This window comes from Sylvia atricapilla, chromosome 5 (genome assembly GCF_009819655.1).
Source record: "Sylvia atricapilla isolate bSylAtr1 chromosome 5, bSylAtr1.pri, whole genome shotgun sequence".
In the NCBI taxonomy this organism is placed as follows: domain Eukaryota; kingdom Metazoa; phylum Chordata; class Aves; order Passeriformes; family Sylviidae; genus Sylvia; species Sylvia atricapilla.
The window spans coordinates 46,733,190-46,751,086 of NC_089144.1; the positions used below are offsets into that span (position 1 = coordinate 46,733,190).

The window sequence follows — 17,897 nt, forward strand, 5'->3', positions numbered from 1 at the left end:
CCGGAGGAACTCACCCTTGGAACCAAGGATGTTCCCCAAAATCAGAGGGGCAGCTGTTGCCTCCGCAGGGCTGGCACAGCGTGGTATAAGCAGGAGGAAGCAGATGGGGACGGCCCCCGGGGAGGTAGCCCCCGCCGGGGCTGGGGCAGATGCGGTGCGGTGACACCAGCAGGAGAAAGGTGCGCTGCGGTGTCGGCGGGTGGGACAGGCGCGGAGCGCTGCGCTGCTGTGCCCGCCGCCGGGATAGGTGCGCTGCGGAGCGCCCCGCACACGTCCTGGCCGCGTGTGCCCGGCAGGCGGGAGCGGGAGCGGGCTGCGCCGGGAGACGCTGTGCGAGTGCCGCAGCCGGGACGGCGGGCGGGCCTTATACGGTCCCGGGGCCCGCTCCTCCCCGCGGCTGGGCGCCCCCGCGGAGCGAGAAAGGGCGGCGATCCCGGGCCAGGGCACACCGCCTTGAGCCTCCGGGCTGCGGGTGGCGCCACGGCACAGCCCCGCCTGAGCACGACTTGGGTCGCGGTGCAGAGGTTTCGGAGGGAAGACATTTCACACGAGAGTTCCCCGGGATGGGGAACCTACCCTCGCGCACTAGCATATTCTACCATCTCCCCAACGGGCGGAGGTGAAAATATAGTTTAATATATACATTTCCATGAGTTGTGCAATCGGGAAGGAAACTCACCGAATCAGATTTACTAAGGCGAGTTGCTGAGCACTGCAGTTGTGCAACCACCTACTACTACCTACTCTTCTGTGCTCAAAGAAGTTTTACTAACAGTCTTCAACTAATCACAGGTTCAAGAGTCAAACTGCCCGGGAATATCACAAGTGGAACTTCACATACCTTACCCAGAGAGGAATACACCAAAAACACCTAAGGGATTTTAAGGTCATGCCAAGTGTTGGAGATAGCTGGCAGTACACACAGGACTAACACAGCAAATACCGCATTTGGCCACTTTGCTATATATTAGCAACCCCAGATGGGAATGAAGATGAAAGAATGCCAAAGCTGACTATGATGTGCTTGACAGCAGTGCAGCCACGCACAGCCCACCTCGCAGCAGAGTTTAGAAGCTTTGCACAGTAGCTTTCCATCTTGACCTGTACATTGGCAAAGTGCTATGCTGGCGGTGATTACCTAGTAAAAGTCAGAACCAGTTTAAGGATTAAAAATTACCCTATTTTCCTTCATGAAAGGTAGAATATTTTTCCTTCCTGCCCAGGCTCTTCTGGCTCTTGTCCACAGCTGGATAAGCTGGAAGTAGTTTTTGCTGTAAGTGCTCTGGGTTCACCTCAAGGTGCTCTGACCTGCCTGTATCTGACCATTTTAAGATATGGTTTTCATCAGCCTTCTGCATCTTAGACAAAAATAACCAGATACCTGACAACCGAGCACAGATGATGGAACACTTCTTTCTCCTTGGGAGCTCTGGAATTGCAGGCCTTTTGGAGTTATTTCTGAGCGCGTTTTGGAAGGAGGGGGAGCAGGTGGAAGTCTGGTCTGGCAGGATTATTTAGCTAAGCTGTGAAATCATGTCTGTGTTGATCTGGTGTCTAGATACCTATCTGGGAGTATAATTGTCCCTGAAGAGACAGAAGCTGGCCAAGGTGTGCAAGTGGCACATCCTAATCTCACCACAGGAGGTTAGGGCATCAGTCTCTCTAGCCCAACTACTCTCTAATTACTTATACCACGAGTAAGAGCTTCCACTATCCTGTTGAGGAAGAGCAAGAACAAAACTTATTCTCCACACCTACCAATTAGGCTATTGATTTATTGATCATCAGAAGTGGTTGCCCTAAATCAGCTTTTGACAACATGGAAGATGAGAAACCTTCCAAGCAAAGCTTCAATCAAAATGAGCACATCCCCACTCAGTGCAATGAACCGGTGTTGTCAAATAAAAGTATTTGTTGTCAGAAAAACATGACCTCTTATTCTCAGGAAGAATATAAATGGGCTGTGGCCTGGACCCACTGCTTGTGCTGCTCAGAGCTTCGTGCTCAGTGACCCTTGTTTGCACTCCTTCAGGAATTATGTTGCTCAAACCATTCAAAGCATTTAAATTATTATATAGGATTAATACAATTTTGATTCTGCTTCATTATAATTTTTGACATAATGTAAACACAGCAAGTGATAACATGTACTAGAAAACAAATCACGTTTCTTAACTGAAACACAAACAGCTTTGAGGAAATGCACATCGCTCTGGTTTCAGGTGGCATCCCTGGTTCTTTTATCAGTAGCATTAAGCAAATTGTCTTTCAAATGTCATCACGACCAACACAGTATGAAAGGCTGGATCCTCCCATGTGGATGCTTCCATTTTTGGAACCAGCAGCAAATCTGTATGATGGGCATGTTCTAAATCACAGCAAGTGAACCTGGAGAACAGGACTAAATGTTTTTCTGGATTTTTCACCAGATTAGCTCTATTGGTTTGTGTCATGTAACAGAGACAGAACTGCAGGTATTTGCTTTTTCTCATTGCTACATTAGATATGTAAATGTCTTCCAAACTCAAAGAGTCTATTTTATTTTCTTCTTGTAACATTTAGCTGTATCTCCACTGGGCCTTATGTGGTGTCTCGTCTCACTGCGACTGGGACTCTGTTTTTGTAAGACCTACTGACATCAGTGAGATTCCATGTTTAATAGAGGGGTAAGATTCACATCTCTCCAGCACCCTCAAATTAAAAAACAAACACCAGACTGCCCTATGAGTTCCAAATGGCTCCTTCCTTGTGATTGTATTTGGCTCATTTCCATTATAGGACAGCTCTGTGAGGTGTTACTGGAAGTCTGTAGGGAAGACATTCCCTTCCCGTTATTTTTCATGTGGATGGGCCCCTGCATTGGGAGATCAGTGGGATGGATTTTCTCCTGTAGACAAGACAAATACATTGAGCCCTGAACTTGGAGAGATGCTGCCTATATCTCTGAACTAAGCTGTGAAAATAGACTTTGAGGGATTATCCTGCTTGTAGGCAAATGTGGACATGGGCAAAAACAACTGTAGATGAGGGAAGAGAGCATTGGAGGCCTGGTGAGCATTGTTCAGCAGCGATGTGAGACCCTTTGCATTTTGCTTTGGCAGACTGGGAGCTCTCCAGCTTCCAGTAAGTTCTCTCTTGAGTGTGAAGTTTCAGACTGTGGGCAGTTCTGCTGTACCAACACCAGCTGAGTTTGCAGATGAAGAACAGTTCATGCTCAATTTTATTCCTATGTAGTGCCAGGGCTGGCCACTGTTCTCTGCTGCTTACACAAGAATCAGTTTGGAAACTGCCAGAAAATGGTTCACTGTTGGTAAAAACAAACAAACAAACAAATTTCAAAACAAAATCTGCAAAAACAGATGATTTGTTAGGAAATCAGAAATGTGGGATCATGCCCTGTATGTATAGATAGATACATGTATGCATGTGGAAGATGTTTGCACTTCATGCAATGACCACAGTATATCATGACCAAATCTAGAGAGATTGGAGCCTTAGAAAGATTAAGGAGCATTAAAGTAGATGGGAAAAAATGCAGGATCCCATAAATATTCCTGAAAAAAGGAAGACTGCTGCAGGAGGTGAACCTCTATTAGGTAATGGTGAAACCATTTGAGAGAAAGACCTTGAAAACATAAAACTGCAGGCAAAGCTTCTCATCTTCTTATGTTCACAAGTCATCCAACACTAAAACATGAGGATGTGATATCAACAAGTGATATGAGGATCTAGGTTCCATTTACTCCTCTGTTCATGGAGCTACCTGTTAAATTTCCTTTACATCACAGTTATTGTTAGGAATAAATTATCAAAGTTAATCATTGACTCCTAATTAGACAGTCTGATTTTTCTCGCAATGCAGTACTTCAAGAAAAAATGCTTTGCTTTTGTCTTTGGAAGATTTTGATTGCAGAAACTGGTTCCTGTAGAGCATCATCTGTGTCACCTTGAGAATCCTGTTGCATTTTGGTGTAAAGGAAGCTCATTACTGATGGTGTTTCATATTTCTGGACATCAGCTAGGGTGTGTGGATACACCTTAATCTCTTCTACTTGCTGTGCTTTTTCACACACTGCTGTTTTGAATTGCTGGGCACAGTAGTACCTGACTACCACCATCACTGGCCTTGCTTCTCCTGGTTTAATGCTCCTGTTGTGGTTTAATCCAAGCCAGCAGCTAAGTACCACACAGTCACTCAAACACTGCCTGCCCCTCACCTTGGAATGAAGGGGAGAAATGGAAAAAAAAAGAAAAGTAAAACTTATGGGTTGAGATAAGACTAGTTTAATAAGTGAAACAAACCTAAATCTAATAATAATATTTATAATAATGACAATAATAATAATTTTAATTAAAAGGGGTAGCAAGAACCCAAAACAAGCAAGCAATGCACAATACAATTGCTCACCAGCCACGGACTGATGCCCAGCCCACACCCAGGCAGCAAATAGCGTGTCCTGGCCAACTCCTCTCAGTTTATATACTGGGAATTATGTTCTGTGGTATGGAATATAGCTTTGGCTAGTTCAGATCAGCTGTCCTGGCCATGCTCCCTCCCAGTTTCTTGTGCACCTGCTCACTGGCAGACCATGGAAAACTGAAAAGCCTTGGCTTAGGGTAAGCACAGCTTAGCAACAATAAAAACATCAGTGTGTTATCAACACTCATTTCATACTACATTCAAAATGCAGCACACTACCAGCTACTAAAAAGAAAATTAACTATCCCAGCCAAAACCAGGGCAGATGTCTTAGATAAATCTCCCACAGTCTTGTTTAGTGATTTTCTTAACTTCCTTTTTAGTTATTTTTTGTCAGCCCTTTTTCTGTTAATAGTGTTCGGACATGACAGAATTACTCTGAAAAGGTATTAAGATGAGCATCATCACCATCAATATTCCTTGTGAAATTTGTATGAGTTTCTTAGAAATAGTCACCTGGTACACCATGTATTTTGAGCACAGGGATTTTCTTTTACAGAAACGTCCCATAATTGTTACATCTTTATTTTTAATAATATCACTAGGGTACATTTCCAAGCATCGTTTTAGAAACTTTTTTCCAGTAGTAATCTTATACAAGTGACTCTTGCACAGACTGTGTTCTCTTGGGTGCAATAATGATGATGCAATGATATTTGCAAGTGTCTTATGGCTTTAAAAACCACCATAAACATAACAAATTAAATATTTCAAGAAGCATGGTTCCCTCATTCCATGTCTGTAGCATTTCCAATCCTCATCCTGTCCAAATCCTATATTTGAAGAGGTGTAGATTTGGGAAAGGTCTTTGCTTCAGACCCTAATCATCAGGAAGTCTTTCAGGGTAACAACTTGTTTGGTTGAAGTGCTTGTCCTATCATGCTTCACATGTCTGGGACACAATGACAGAAGGAGTGACTTCCAGAGAAAGAGATCAACAAGGAGAAAAGAGGAAAAGAGTCATAAAAGTCATGGTTTCTGTTGATATTTTGAGTAACACCTTCTTAGCTGTTTGGTTTTTCTATTTTCACATTCCACTGAAATTCAAATGAATGCAGTTTGCAAGAAAACTAATTTAAATGTGAGTACTTAATGGTCTTGAGAAGGAAACTTCAGATTGTGTAACCCACCAATACCAACACACCTTTTAAAATCAATAGTGTGTGCTCCAGAACTGAAGGAAGTACTTAAGATAGCCTTGACTACTGAGCATTTAAATCTGAATTATTAGGAGGCTATAATGCATTTGCTGGAGAATTCTCCTCTTTCATCTAAGAGAACAAATTTCAAAATTTATTTATGGACTGTCCATGCAGTGAGATGTATCATTCATAAATACTTAATCAAGAGAAGAAAAGCATGGGAATAAAATTGTGGTACAGATTTTACTTCTTTAACTCAAATGGATAAATAAGTTACATGTTTGAACTTTACTCCCATGGCTTTGGGATCTTTTGTTTATTTAAGGTGTCCAATTCTGCATCAACAGAATTACAATTCAACTAGTTTGCTTACTTACAGTTAATATATGAGAAAGGGCTGTCAAATGTTCACCAGAATGATGAACAAAAAATTGATTTTTTTCTGAGTAAATTTTTCTGAATTTCTGTATTTTGTTTCTGTTGTTTCCCTCTTTTTTTCACTACCTGTTATCCAAACTATCTTGGTTCACATCTTCTAGTTGGTGTTATTTTGATATGTGTTTGCTTTAGGTGTACCATGTAGGTACTTCAGTTATGCAGCTTGGCTCCCTACTGAAGGAGAGAGACAGGCTCTTCAGAAAGAAACTATTGCTTTGATAGGCTCCCTGGAGGAGCCCATCTCTTTGCATTTTCTACAGAGGAAGCCTCTGGAAACAAGCCTGCTAACTCTGCTGCTTCAAAATACTCTGAAAAATGTTGCCTGCCACTGTCTCAGTGACCTAACTAGCTTTTTGATTATTTTGACCTAACTAGCTTTTGATTATTTTAATTTCCCATTCATAATCCAGAGCGTCAATCACCAGTTCTGACATCTCCCTCATTATCTGCCTCCCATGGTTCTTTGTAATTGCTACTGCTAAATCCCCTGTGTTCCCTCAATCCTTTCATCTCCACCCCCATCTCTTCACATTAAGAAACTTTCTCCTCCCTCTCACACTTCTTCTGCAAGAATCCCCTTCTTTTGGAACCACAGTCCCATGAGGCATTTCCCCTAAAATTGCTGTTTCCTATCCACTTCATTCTCCCAATTTTTTAAGTCTCTAGGAACCAACTGCCTTGCCTCTCTTTTAAACCCCTTTTTGATAATCTTCAGTTCCTCTTCTACTCTCTGTCAAGGCTGCCCATGCTGAGATCACAGACGCTTACATTGCTTGGAAATGTCTGAAGGCAGTTATGCATATTTACATCAGCTCTATGTGTTTAATTCCTTTGTTTGTCAGACATCCTCAAAGCAACATCCATCACCAAAAGTAGACAAGGAAGGAGGTTCTTCCCTCAGGTCCAACCATCTGCATCTGTTGACTTTGGCTTGGTTTGTTTCTTCTGTTTTCCTCTGTAACATGAGATTTGTTGCACCTATTTCTGAAGCTATCTGGACATTTCAAATAGCAAATCCCTGGTTTTTCTGGAGAGTGGAAACACTGCCAGCATCCTTGGTCTCTCCCAATATGCCACTGGGACACACCGTAGGGGGTTTTTGCCTCTTTTACTGCACATATGGCTGTTGCAGGACATTAAGGGCTGGTGGGTGATCTCTGGTGGGTGGGGGACAGTGGACACGTGTCATATGGATGTTCATGACCAAACTCCATGGCAGGGGGACTTTATTAATCCAGGTACATTAAGACTCTTCAAATTAATGTCTGTTGCTTTAGTGTACTGCTATCCAGTATTAGCACGTGTTCAAACAGACTGAGTGGGGTTTCATGAAAATGTGGATTTGGGGCTAAGGCTATGGGGAAGAAATAATAACTTTACCGTGTTTTTAAATAGGCAAAAAATTTGTATTGATCCAGCATCATAAAGCCTCCACAGCTTCTGCACAGTCAGGTTAATACCATGTGACAGTGTTAGCAATTTGCAAACTTGGTGAATGATGTGATGCACAAGAAAGCACAGCAGTAAATGGCAGTCAAGGAGAAGCATTTTGGCTGCAGCTGGATTTAAGAGACTCCATTTCTTGGTACAGCAGATGCTCTGTATCTGTACAGTACCATTAACTGATCATCATTTTAAAGGGACTCATTTCATCTCACATCAAAGGAGGCGCTGGTGGGCACCCTGCAAGTCATCTTCTACTGGCTATGAACACCAGGTGAAATATAGGCCTCTGTGCAGCCAGAATCCATAACCAGAGAGGTGAACTCCTGTGGCTCCCCTGTGGTAAGTGCTTGCCCAGTTCAAGCAACCAGGACTTCATCTGCTTCAGAGTCTTTTGGGTTTTCTCTCTTACTTGGAGGTTGAGGGTCATTTCCTTTTTCTTTATCACTGAAGTATCAGTCTCCACCTAGGTATCTTTTATACAGGGACCTGTTATTTCAGTATGTTTGTTTTATCAGTGGCTTTCAATGGCTCCTATTTGATCTGATCATAAATTAGACCCACAAACTAGTATTAAAAGCAGCAGCAGTGTCCAAAAGCTTACTTAAATTTATGGTAAGAAGGGATAGCCCTATTTTTTTTCTTAGTGTTAGCAACATCTCTACAGTTACAGCACCAATAAAATTTTTGATGTTTTTTTGGTTGGTTCGTAATTTGGTTGGTATGGTTTGATTTTTTTGGTGTTTTGTTGGGGTTTTTTTTGCTTTATATAGACCAATATTGGAAATTTCTCATGAATATTTATAATTTAGCAGCTGCTACCAGCAGCTTATGACACATTGGAAGTGCCAGAAAGGGCTGCTTTGTCTCTTGATGTTGTATAAGTTCTTTCACATTTCTAAGGTACCCACGAATATTTCACTCAACAGTACACAACAAAATTAGACTGCTTCCCAGCAGTCTCAGCTTGAGGGTATGTATGTTTAAATGTTCTTTCCTTACAGCACACTGCAGAGCTGAGATTATTAGACCTTCAGAGTTTCAGCTTTTGTACACTATGTCTCTTGGATCTATGAGATCAGGAATGGATAACTGAAGTACTGACTCTGTTGGAACCTGTGAGCAAAGTTAGAGCTGCATCAAATACTACGACAGTTCAAGCTTCAAATAAGAAAAAAAAAAAAAGGCAGCAAATTAATTAGCCAAAACATCATCTACATACTGAACTTTTTGTTGCATGAATGAGATGGATGCAGAGATATGAAGAACAGTACCAGTTACTTTGTACATTACCTTCTATTCCATGCCAGGGACATACCATTCCTTTCAGTGAGCCTGGCCTTACTTTCCCCTGAATGGCATGCTGTAAACAGACTGTTAGTTGTCCCAGACACAACAGACAGGCTGAAATCCAGATGATTTCTGTCAAATCCAAATGCCCCTCATTGTAATGGTGAGCGTGAAATATAGGAGAGCATTCACATCTCTTTTGGGGAACATGACTCCATCCTGCCTTTTAATTTTTCTTTCCATACACCATGATTCCTCTATGAATCCTCCTCCTGCTGCTTCTATTACTGTCGATTTCAACAAGGCTGTAGCCAGTTCTGCTGCTGCTGCTGTGGCAGAGCAGTGGATGAAGAACAACAGTAGTAGCAGCTACTGGAAACCCTCTCCTGTCCTGGGACTATCTGTACACATGTGGACTGTGCAGAAATCAGACCCTTTTTCTTTCTAACACAAAAAAAATTCTAAAACTTGCTTCTCCACCCCAAAAAACCCCAAAAAACAAACAAACAAAAAATCCCCCCAAACAACAAACAGAAAATCAAAGCCTAAAATAAACCCCAGGTGTGAGTTCCTACTGGGCAGAAAAGTGGCATGAATCAAAATTGTGCCAGGGATTGTGCTGGTGGTTTACTGGTGTGGAGGGTCCCTGTGCTCTGGCACTGTTCAGTTTACTTCAAGAGATGGAGCTAATGCAGCTCACCTATTTCAGCTCTGCAGCAGGACCCTGACTTGAAATAGACAAGTCACTGGCCTAGGTGTGTCAAGGGTTGAACCAGGTTGTCAGTGCCCCTTTTTGTGAGGAAAGTCCCTCATTTCAGGGTATTTCAGACAGAAAATGTGCAATCTATATTCCAGCCCCTTGTTCCAAACCTCTTTGATCAGCAAACGTAAGGGTAGATTAAATTCTCCCCATGACTGAGCTAGCATTGCCCTGGAGTTGCATTATTTGCAGAAACTCTATGCTTCAGGCATATTAGAAAAAAATGTGGCCAAACAGTTCCACCAGATTGCAGAACAGGATTCCAATATCTTGTCTGCTTTGATTTTGAAGTGCTCTCAACATCCTACATAATCTTGTGGGGTTTTCTCCCACAAGGCAAGGCAAAATGCCTCAGCTAGAAGCTGAGAGGAAACTGGCAGTGAAAATATGTCATTGTGTTGCAAAGGGCTCATCTTACTTTGCTGACAAATTAAAAAAATATAAATCTGCTTGCTTCAGTTGAAAGAATACACCAAACTGCATGATACACTTGTATAACCTGCCTTCAACTCATGCCAGCATCCCCCTACAGGGGGATTTTAAAGAGCTCCTGTGATGCAATAGGTTTACAGCCACATCCACCCCAAACCCCACACTCCACCTGAGTGGTGCCTCAAAATAGGCAAAGAGAAAGGCTTCTGGGTTCACAACCAGCTCAGATAACTGTTTGGTGTCTTTAATATTGACTGAGCAACCTAGCTTTGGGCATCCAAGATTGGAAGTTGTTTGGTCTAATTCACAGTTATTTCTGTTCATCTATTAGCCTGTTACGTTTAATTTTGAAAGGGAAAATCCTCACTATATAATTACCTATGCAAACTCCACCATGCCTCTATGAATATGGTAGGAAAATGAAAATTTGATCTTACACCTGTGCATCTATGCAATCTATGATGTCCTCTGGTTAAAAATAGGCTGACCTGGCTGCTCATTTTCTTGTGTCAGGTAACAAGTCCTTTAAGTCAGAAACTCAGTGTTATACGGGCTTCAGGAGTATGTGCTGTGCTTGTGATTAATACACATAAAAATATGACAGAAGTAGGACAACTCAGTAACAGTTTGGATACTGTGTATTTATGTTGTTATTGAGCCATGTCATGTGGGAGGCATCCACAGGGGCAGTTGTAGATATGCACATATAATGGGGTCATCCAAACTTTTGGAGACCACCGATTCTAGGATTAATTCTATTCTAACACAGATGTTTCAAGTACAGAAATGTGTCTAGATCTTCAGTGAATATAAAAGGAGCCTGAAGTTGATGCTCAAAGGCAGACACACACATTGTAAACATGTACGTTATTTGAGATGAATTCTGCCCTGTGAGACTATCCTGGGTTAAATATTGAGGTATTTCACCCCAATTACTATTATTAGACTAAACTACACATTACCAGAAGGCAAGCCTGCTTTGCTTCTACATAAAGTGGCTCTGACTCTTGCTGAATACAGCAAGTAGATTTTGAACTGCAGGACTAAAAAGCCCAGGAATGGAGGACACATAGGAATCTTAGACCTGTTTCAGAAGTGCTGATGGATTAGAGTCAGGGACCAGTGGCTGTAGCCCACATGGGTGTTTGAAGAAGTCAGATCTGCATTGGTGACTACTTTGGTAGACATGCATGCACTATTTTACAAAGGTTTCCTCCTCTACATGCCTCTACAGGTATTACTACCAATAAGCCATTGCTCTTCAGAAGGCCATCTGCTTTTAATTTTTAATGTCTTTAGCATAGATTTCCAAAGGAGAATTACTGGCAGGGACCATCAGATAATCACAGGGTGTTGGAGCTGGGGCCTGCCCAGAGATGGGAAAACCACATCTCTTACTGGAAAAGTAAATAAGGCCCGAGGCTTGAGGCACTGCAGACATAGGGGAGTGTATGTAGTGAACACATTGTTAACATAGCTGCAGTTCATACACAAGTGAGGAAGGGCACTTCTGGGCCACTGAACCTTGCCAGCTGAGGCACCAGGACCTATTGTCCCGCCATACTGGTATTGATACCTGTGCTACCAGCCTGAGGCTCACTCAGATGTACCTCCAAGTGCTGTATTCAGTGCTGGCTGAAATGCAGTCTGTGAGTAGCTCTTGCAACCAGAAACTCTCAAGAACACTAGCAGCTGCAGATCTACCCTGTCTCAATCTTCTGAGAAATTTCCAGTTTACAAACACAAAAAAGCAATTTAGCCTTTCAAAAACTTCCTCTGATGTCTTGTATTTTTGCTCATGATGACTTCTGCAACAGCCAGAGCACACCTGAGCTCTTCTTCCCATTACTTTACATGAATGTTAGATTTTGCTCATGTCCTTGGATGATTTTGTAGTGCATGCATCCCATGATGTTCTACAGCCCTGCTATAGATGCTATTCGTAATGGAAAAAGGGTCTAGGAGACGGTTTTCCACAAGTATGCAATATGTAGGAGACATAGTAAGTGAATTTACTAACCACTTCTAGAGGGTTATTTGTGCTCTTAATCCGTTGCATATTGGTACCTAAGCTCTTGCAGATCTAGACCGCTCATCATGTTACACTTTCTATGGAGATATTTGGCCTTGAAATCACTTAAGCCAACCTTTTCAAACTTAAATGCCTAATTAGGCATTCTTTTCCCACCTAATGCAAACACCAGAAGTCTTTTCTATTCCTACAGCAGAAGAGCAAGGTTTAAAGCTAATAGCTGTCTCGTAGCTCTGACTCCACAGGGGCTGAAGCAAGCACGTTCCCCTACCTGTCCAGATGACTATCAAGTTAATGGCTTACCGTCTGCCTGTGGGCAGCCTTTCTGGATGCACCTGGCAGTGTTTAACCTGTTAGGTCTGTTCCAAGTTGTGGGTCCCTACGTGCTCCAAATCGTGAACTTCAGCCGTGCTCAAATCTACTTTTATGCCTCCCCGTCAGAATAACCTGCAAGCCTGGTTTCTGGAAGTGGCCTTGAGCCGCCTGCAGCAGGCAGGACGGGCAGCCGCGGCACGGCCAAACTCTCAACCTGCGCAAGACACAACCTGGAATGGTGGCGTGGTTCTGAGCTGTTTGTTCCAACCTGCGCGCACCAAAGCTCCTTCCAGCCTTAAGTTCATCTCCCACCTCACTCACGCTCACACTCCTCGTCCCGCAACTGCAGCCGCAGGCAGAAGCTCCCACAAGCCGCGGCATTGCTAGGGACGACCAGTCCGTAAACATTTACTCTTGTGCGAGGACTTGGTTTGCATGGACTATGTCTGCGATGAACGTTTTTGTTTAAATTGTTGAGGACAACAATCACTACTAAGATCAGGCAGCCGCGCAGTGGCCGTTTCGGGACGAGCGATCAATGCTGTGGGCTGCGCTCCGCCACATCACGCCTTCGCCATAGCACAGACTGGTCTTCCCTGGGCACCGCGGCGGCCTCCCCTTGGTACCGAGCTGCCCCAGCCCGCCGCCCGACACCAGAGCGCACAGACAACAGCGGAGCGGAGCAGCCCTGCCCAAAGCTCTCCGGGAACCACGGCCGGCCGCCAAGGCGCGCCAGCCCCGGGCACAGCTCTGCCTCAGCACCGCCCGCCCCGGGCACAGCTCTGCCTCAGCACCGGCCGCCCCTTCCGCCGGCGGCCCCGCCCCGCTCCCGGCAGCCCGTGCCCGGCATGGCGGCGCCCGCAGCGTAGGGCCGCACGTGCGGGACGCCCTGCGGGAGCCCTGCTGCCGCCACCATGAAGAGCAAGCCCTCGGCCCACAAGGCGGGGAACACGCACCGGGTGAGCGCTCGCCCGGACGCGGCTGCTGGCCGGGGGAAGGGAGCTCAGGTTTCCGGCGCCGGTGTTAGTTCAGTGGTCGTGCCCGCCTGCCGGAGCGGCAGCGCGGCAGGAGACGTGAGGGCGGGCGGCGGGCAGGATCAGCTCAGCGCTGCGAGGGTCCCGGCCGAGACAGCGGGGCCGGGGTACGGCTTCTGCCGGGTCACCGTCCCTGACGGGCAGCAGGCGCACCACCTCCCTGGCGTGGGAAACTGGCATAAATCCGTGAAATTGCCCAGGGCGTTGTTTCAGGAAGGCTGAGAGCGAGGCAATTTGCTGAAATATAGGTAGCTTTCTGTGCCTCCCTTTCATCATGTTGGGCTAGGAGCCTCGGTTTTGCAGGTCAGGGGTGGGTAGAGGGTCAGTCCTGCTCTTGGGCGTTTTGCCTTGATCTTCTTGTAGGGCCAGTACTGGGGAGTATTATCTGGCAGCCTGTATTTAGAAGTGGGGTTTCTGTTCACAGTGTGTGTGTGCTATCGAGAGAGATTTAGAAGGGCTGTGCTCAGAATTGAGCAAGAAATGTATCCTTTTTTTGCAGTTTCTTACCTTTTCGGAGCGCCTAAGCAACATTAATATTGATGTTATTCATCGCATTGACCGAACTGGAAGCTATGCTGAGGTGAGAGCAGCAATTGTGATTATTTTCTGACATCACATCACAAGTAGATATACGCCATGAAAGAGTAACTTAAGAAATTTATTTAGGAGGAAATTGCAAAGAAGCTTCTGCAAGAACTACTTTTCCTGGAGCCTCATTTCATGCTTTGTTCCCTTTTACTTTTTAACCTGGTTTGCAGTATTGCCGTAGAGGCACTTTGACAGTACCACCCTGATGTGTTCCATGTGCCTGGTGGGCCTGTTTCTGAATATGAAAGATGCTGCTGTGTCATTTAGCAGTCCTAGGACCAGACTAAGAAAGACTCGCAGATGCTGAGTAGTTGCAATACAATCAGAAATTTGAAAATCATAAGTTGGAAGAGACCTCTAAGATTATTGAGCCCGACTGTTAACTTAACACTGTTGTTTGTCGTTAAACCATGTCCCTAAGTGCCACATCTACACATCTTTTAAATATTTCCAGGGATGATTACTCAGCCACTTCTCTGGGCAGCCTGGTCTAATGTCTGACCACCCTTTCAGTAAAGAAATTTTCCTTAATATCCAGTCTAAGCCTCCTCTAGCACAACTTCAGGCCATTCCTCGCATCCTGTCTCTTGTTACCTGGGAGAAAAGATTGACACCCACATACCGGCAGCATGTGTGTAAAGCATGAGCATGTATCTTTATGGATCACAAGGGTCATTTCTGTGTGTTATATAAATCATCATTATGATTATAGTGCTTTGCAGGTTTTTGCCACCTGGCCTACTGGATTGATCATCTGAGCTTCCTACTCAATAGCTGTGAGGATGCCAAAAGAAATCCCAAGGCATTGTGCTGGGTGAACTATGGCTCAGCATCTTAGATTATCAAGGCCAGTCAACAGAGGTATAAAAAGCAATTATGTAAACAAGTCCTGTCACCAGAAAATATTTTCAGATGTATTCTGAATATTGAAAGAAAGACTTATTTTCAGGGAAACTTCATAGTACCTGTTAAAATTAGTCATTGAGATTTCTTAGAATATTCTTTAAATATTTAAGGCACTTGATAGTTGTCTTCATTTGAACCTCTCATCTTTACAGGACACATTTATTACGGTTGGTAGCTATTCTTCATCTTTGTTTTGGCAGGAAGTTGAAACCTACTTTTTCGAAGGACTGCGGAAATGGAAGGAACTGAACCTCACTCAGCATTTTGGTATGTCATTTATATTAATGTTTTCTACTTTTCTTAGACTGCTAAAATATTTTTTTCTTCATCCAGAGCCCAGTGGGAAGTTATTGACTGGTTTTTGGACTGGGCTCTGGAGCACTGTTGCTCTAACACCCTAAACATACATGTTTACCAGGGACTGCTAGAAAACTGGTTTTCAGGACTTCTTTTCTGTTGTTTGAGCAGTGCAGTTCTACAATGAAGTGGCCAACAAATGCCAGTCCTTCAACCAACTGGTTTATTACCAAAGTGCTGTTGTGCTGAGCTTGAAGACACATTTGCAAGTTGAAGGCAGTCTTGCTTACCAACCCCTATTAAAGTAAGTATGTGGTCACAAAAAGTAGTCCTGATGGTATTACAAGTAAATGTGAGTCCTGTTGTAAGTGTTCTCTATCTTTATTGTGCCTGAAGAAAATGAGCAATGAGATGCCCAAAATGGTCATGTTACTGTGGTAGAACTTTATGGTTCTAAACCTTCAAAAAATACATAGTTGTGATAAGGCAAACAAATTAGTTGGAGTGCTTACTGAATGTCACACATCATATTAATGTGCTTTGTTTGATGTTAGTAACTTGTTCTCTTGCTTACTGCTTGATTTTTGAAAATCTTAAGATTTTTGGCATCTACAGCTGCCTAATAGGTGATCTTTCTTTAAAAGTGAGAAATAAAAGTGATGCTGCCTTTCTTTCCAAAGAGACTGTGCTGGATTATGCAATGTTTGACTAGGTTTTTTTTTTTTGGTTTGTTTTTGAAATGCACTAACACTGGTGTATTTTCTGAAACACAGTCTAGTGGTACAGCTGGCTCGAGATCTTCAGGCTGACTTCTATCCTCACTTTCATGACTTTTTCCTGGCCATTACCAAATTATTGGATACACAGGACACAGAGCTGCTAGAATGGGCTTTTACCTCTCTTTCTTATCTCTACAAGTATTTGTGGAGGTTGATGGTGAAGGACATACACAACATATACAGGTAAAAACCATATTGAATGTCTTTTTTGGTCAGCAGTTACTAGATGCTGTAGAAATGTGAATTCCACATGAATACATGGCTTAATGCTTCAGTATACTTTTTAGCATGCTTTCTCAGCTTTTCCCAGAGAAAAACTAGCCAAGCTCCAGGGAGTTACCAAATGCAGGGACTTCTGGGCCTGGGGAATTCCTGAACTGCAGGTTCTTGAGGGCTGATTTTGTATGTGCTTGCTGTGTTTTTAAACCTTTCTGGCTTTGGCAGCTGCTGTAGACTGACTGAGCATGTGGCCTGAACCAGTGTGACCGCTTGTTCAGTCCTAACTGCTGTTGTAGCTGGGCTCCTCCTTTTGACATAGGCAGTGGTTCCATGTTTCTTCCTCTTAGTTTCAGTTTGGAACAGATGGAGCAAAAAACTGGTTACAGATTTCCTCCCCAGCCCAGGCTAAGCTGCTGAACATATTGAAAAATGATCTGCTCAATCTGAGAGAATCTGAGGCACCACTCCCTCTGCAATGGACCTGCCATGAGCCACCTGCCACTGGTACTGGTACCAGCAAACTGCACATATTTATCGGCCTTGCAAACTGAAAATTTCAAAACTTCTAAGTGTGCAGGAGAGCCTGTTGGCTCAACTGAAATACAAATCTGGCATATAAATCAACTTTCATTTTACTTATTGCTGCTAAACATATATCTTGAAAATCTTGAAGCTGCAGTGAATCTGTGTGGATCCGCAGATTTGAAAGGTGTTTCTGATTGTGATTTAATTTGCCTATCACTGTTATTTGACCTTCTTTGCAAAACTCTTGTTCTTTATGCGGGGAGAGTGCAAAGGAATCTAGGTGAGGAAAAGTATTTGTCCTCTCTAGAAGGACAGGTTCTTAGTGTTTGTGGAAAGTGATAATGTAAAAGGGAAACAATTTTTTTAAACAGCTGATGACAAGTCTTGCATTGTTCTAAGACAGTGGAATATTTTGTGTCTTTATAGCCTGTACAGCACACTGCTGGCTCACCACAAGCTCCACATCAGAAACTTTGCTGCTGAAAGTTTTGTCTTTCTCATGAGAAAGGTAAGTGGGATGTTTCTGCTCTGGTACTATCTTCATTTTGAGGTAGTTTTTGGATTCAATGTGCAAATGAGGTTTTCTCCAGAGAAAGATTAACAAGACCTGAACTGGCACACAGCATGTCCTGAGTTGTCTTTTTTTTTTTTTTTTTTTTTTTTTTGGGTCATTTTGTTGGGGTTTTTTTGGTCATATTGAGAACGTTGTTCATTCTATGTCAGTAGTAGCAAATAGGGGCCTTAGCACTCTCTGTTTAGAGACATTAAACTAAATATGTGGGGTTGCTTTATCTAAAATGACTAGAAATAGTGAGGTAATCCTGCAGAAGGGAGGCTTGAATTTGTATATGCATGTTTGCCCACTGGCTTTTTCACGAATATGTAAAGGCCTTTGTAGAACTGAAATTCTTGTGATGTTTTTGCACTCCTGAAGATCACTGTATATAATATTTCCAGGCAGGCCAGCCAAGATCAGACAGCAGCGTTTCATGGAGTGAGGAAAGGAAGTGGTAGTTGTTGGGTTTTCTTTAGTCAAAACATACAAAAGCCAGCATTCCTTAGACTGGTTAGCAGGTTTGAGTATGCTTACTTTTGTCCTAAGTTGAGAGACTTTAATAAAGCATGTTCATTTGATTGTTTGTTTTTGTAGATTTCTGAACTTTAATTCAAATCCTCAGAAACCGAGGTGTTTAAAATATTGGACCCGAAGTCCTGTA

General features: G+C 43.4%; 1 protein-coding gene across 1 annotated transcript in view; it reads left to right on the plus strand.

The window, feature by feature from the left end:
* Nucleotides 1-13,229: 13,229 nt before the first annotated feature.
* The window catches only part of UTP20 (UTP20 small subunit processome component), a 63,181-nt gene continuing 58,513 nt past the window's right edge, over nucleotides 13,230-17,897 (plus strand). Inside the window, exons 1-6 of the mRNA XM_066319367.1 lie at nucleotides 13,230-13,291; nucleotides 13,866-13,946; nucleotides 15,061-15,127; nucleotides 15,329-15,461; nucleotides 15,931-16,119; nucleotides 17,107-17,188. Of these exons, the coding sequence (XP_066175464.1) occupies nucleotides 13,247-13,291; nucleotides 13,866-13,946; nucleotides 15,061-15,127; nucleotides 15,329-15,461; nucleotides 15,931-16,119; nucleotides 17,107-17,188 (597 nt within the window). The 5' untranslated portion in view covers nucleotides 13,230-13,246. The remainder of the gene's footprint in view (nucleotides 13,292-13,865; nucleotides 13,947-15,060; nucleotides 15,128-15,328; nucleotides 15,462-15,930; nucleotides 16,120-17,106; nucleotides 17,189-17,897) is intronic.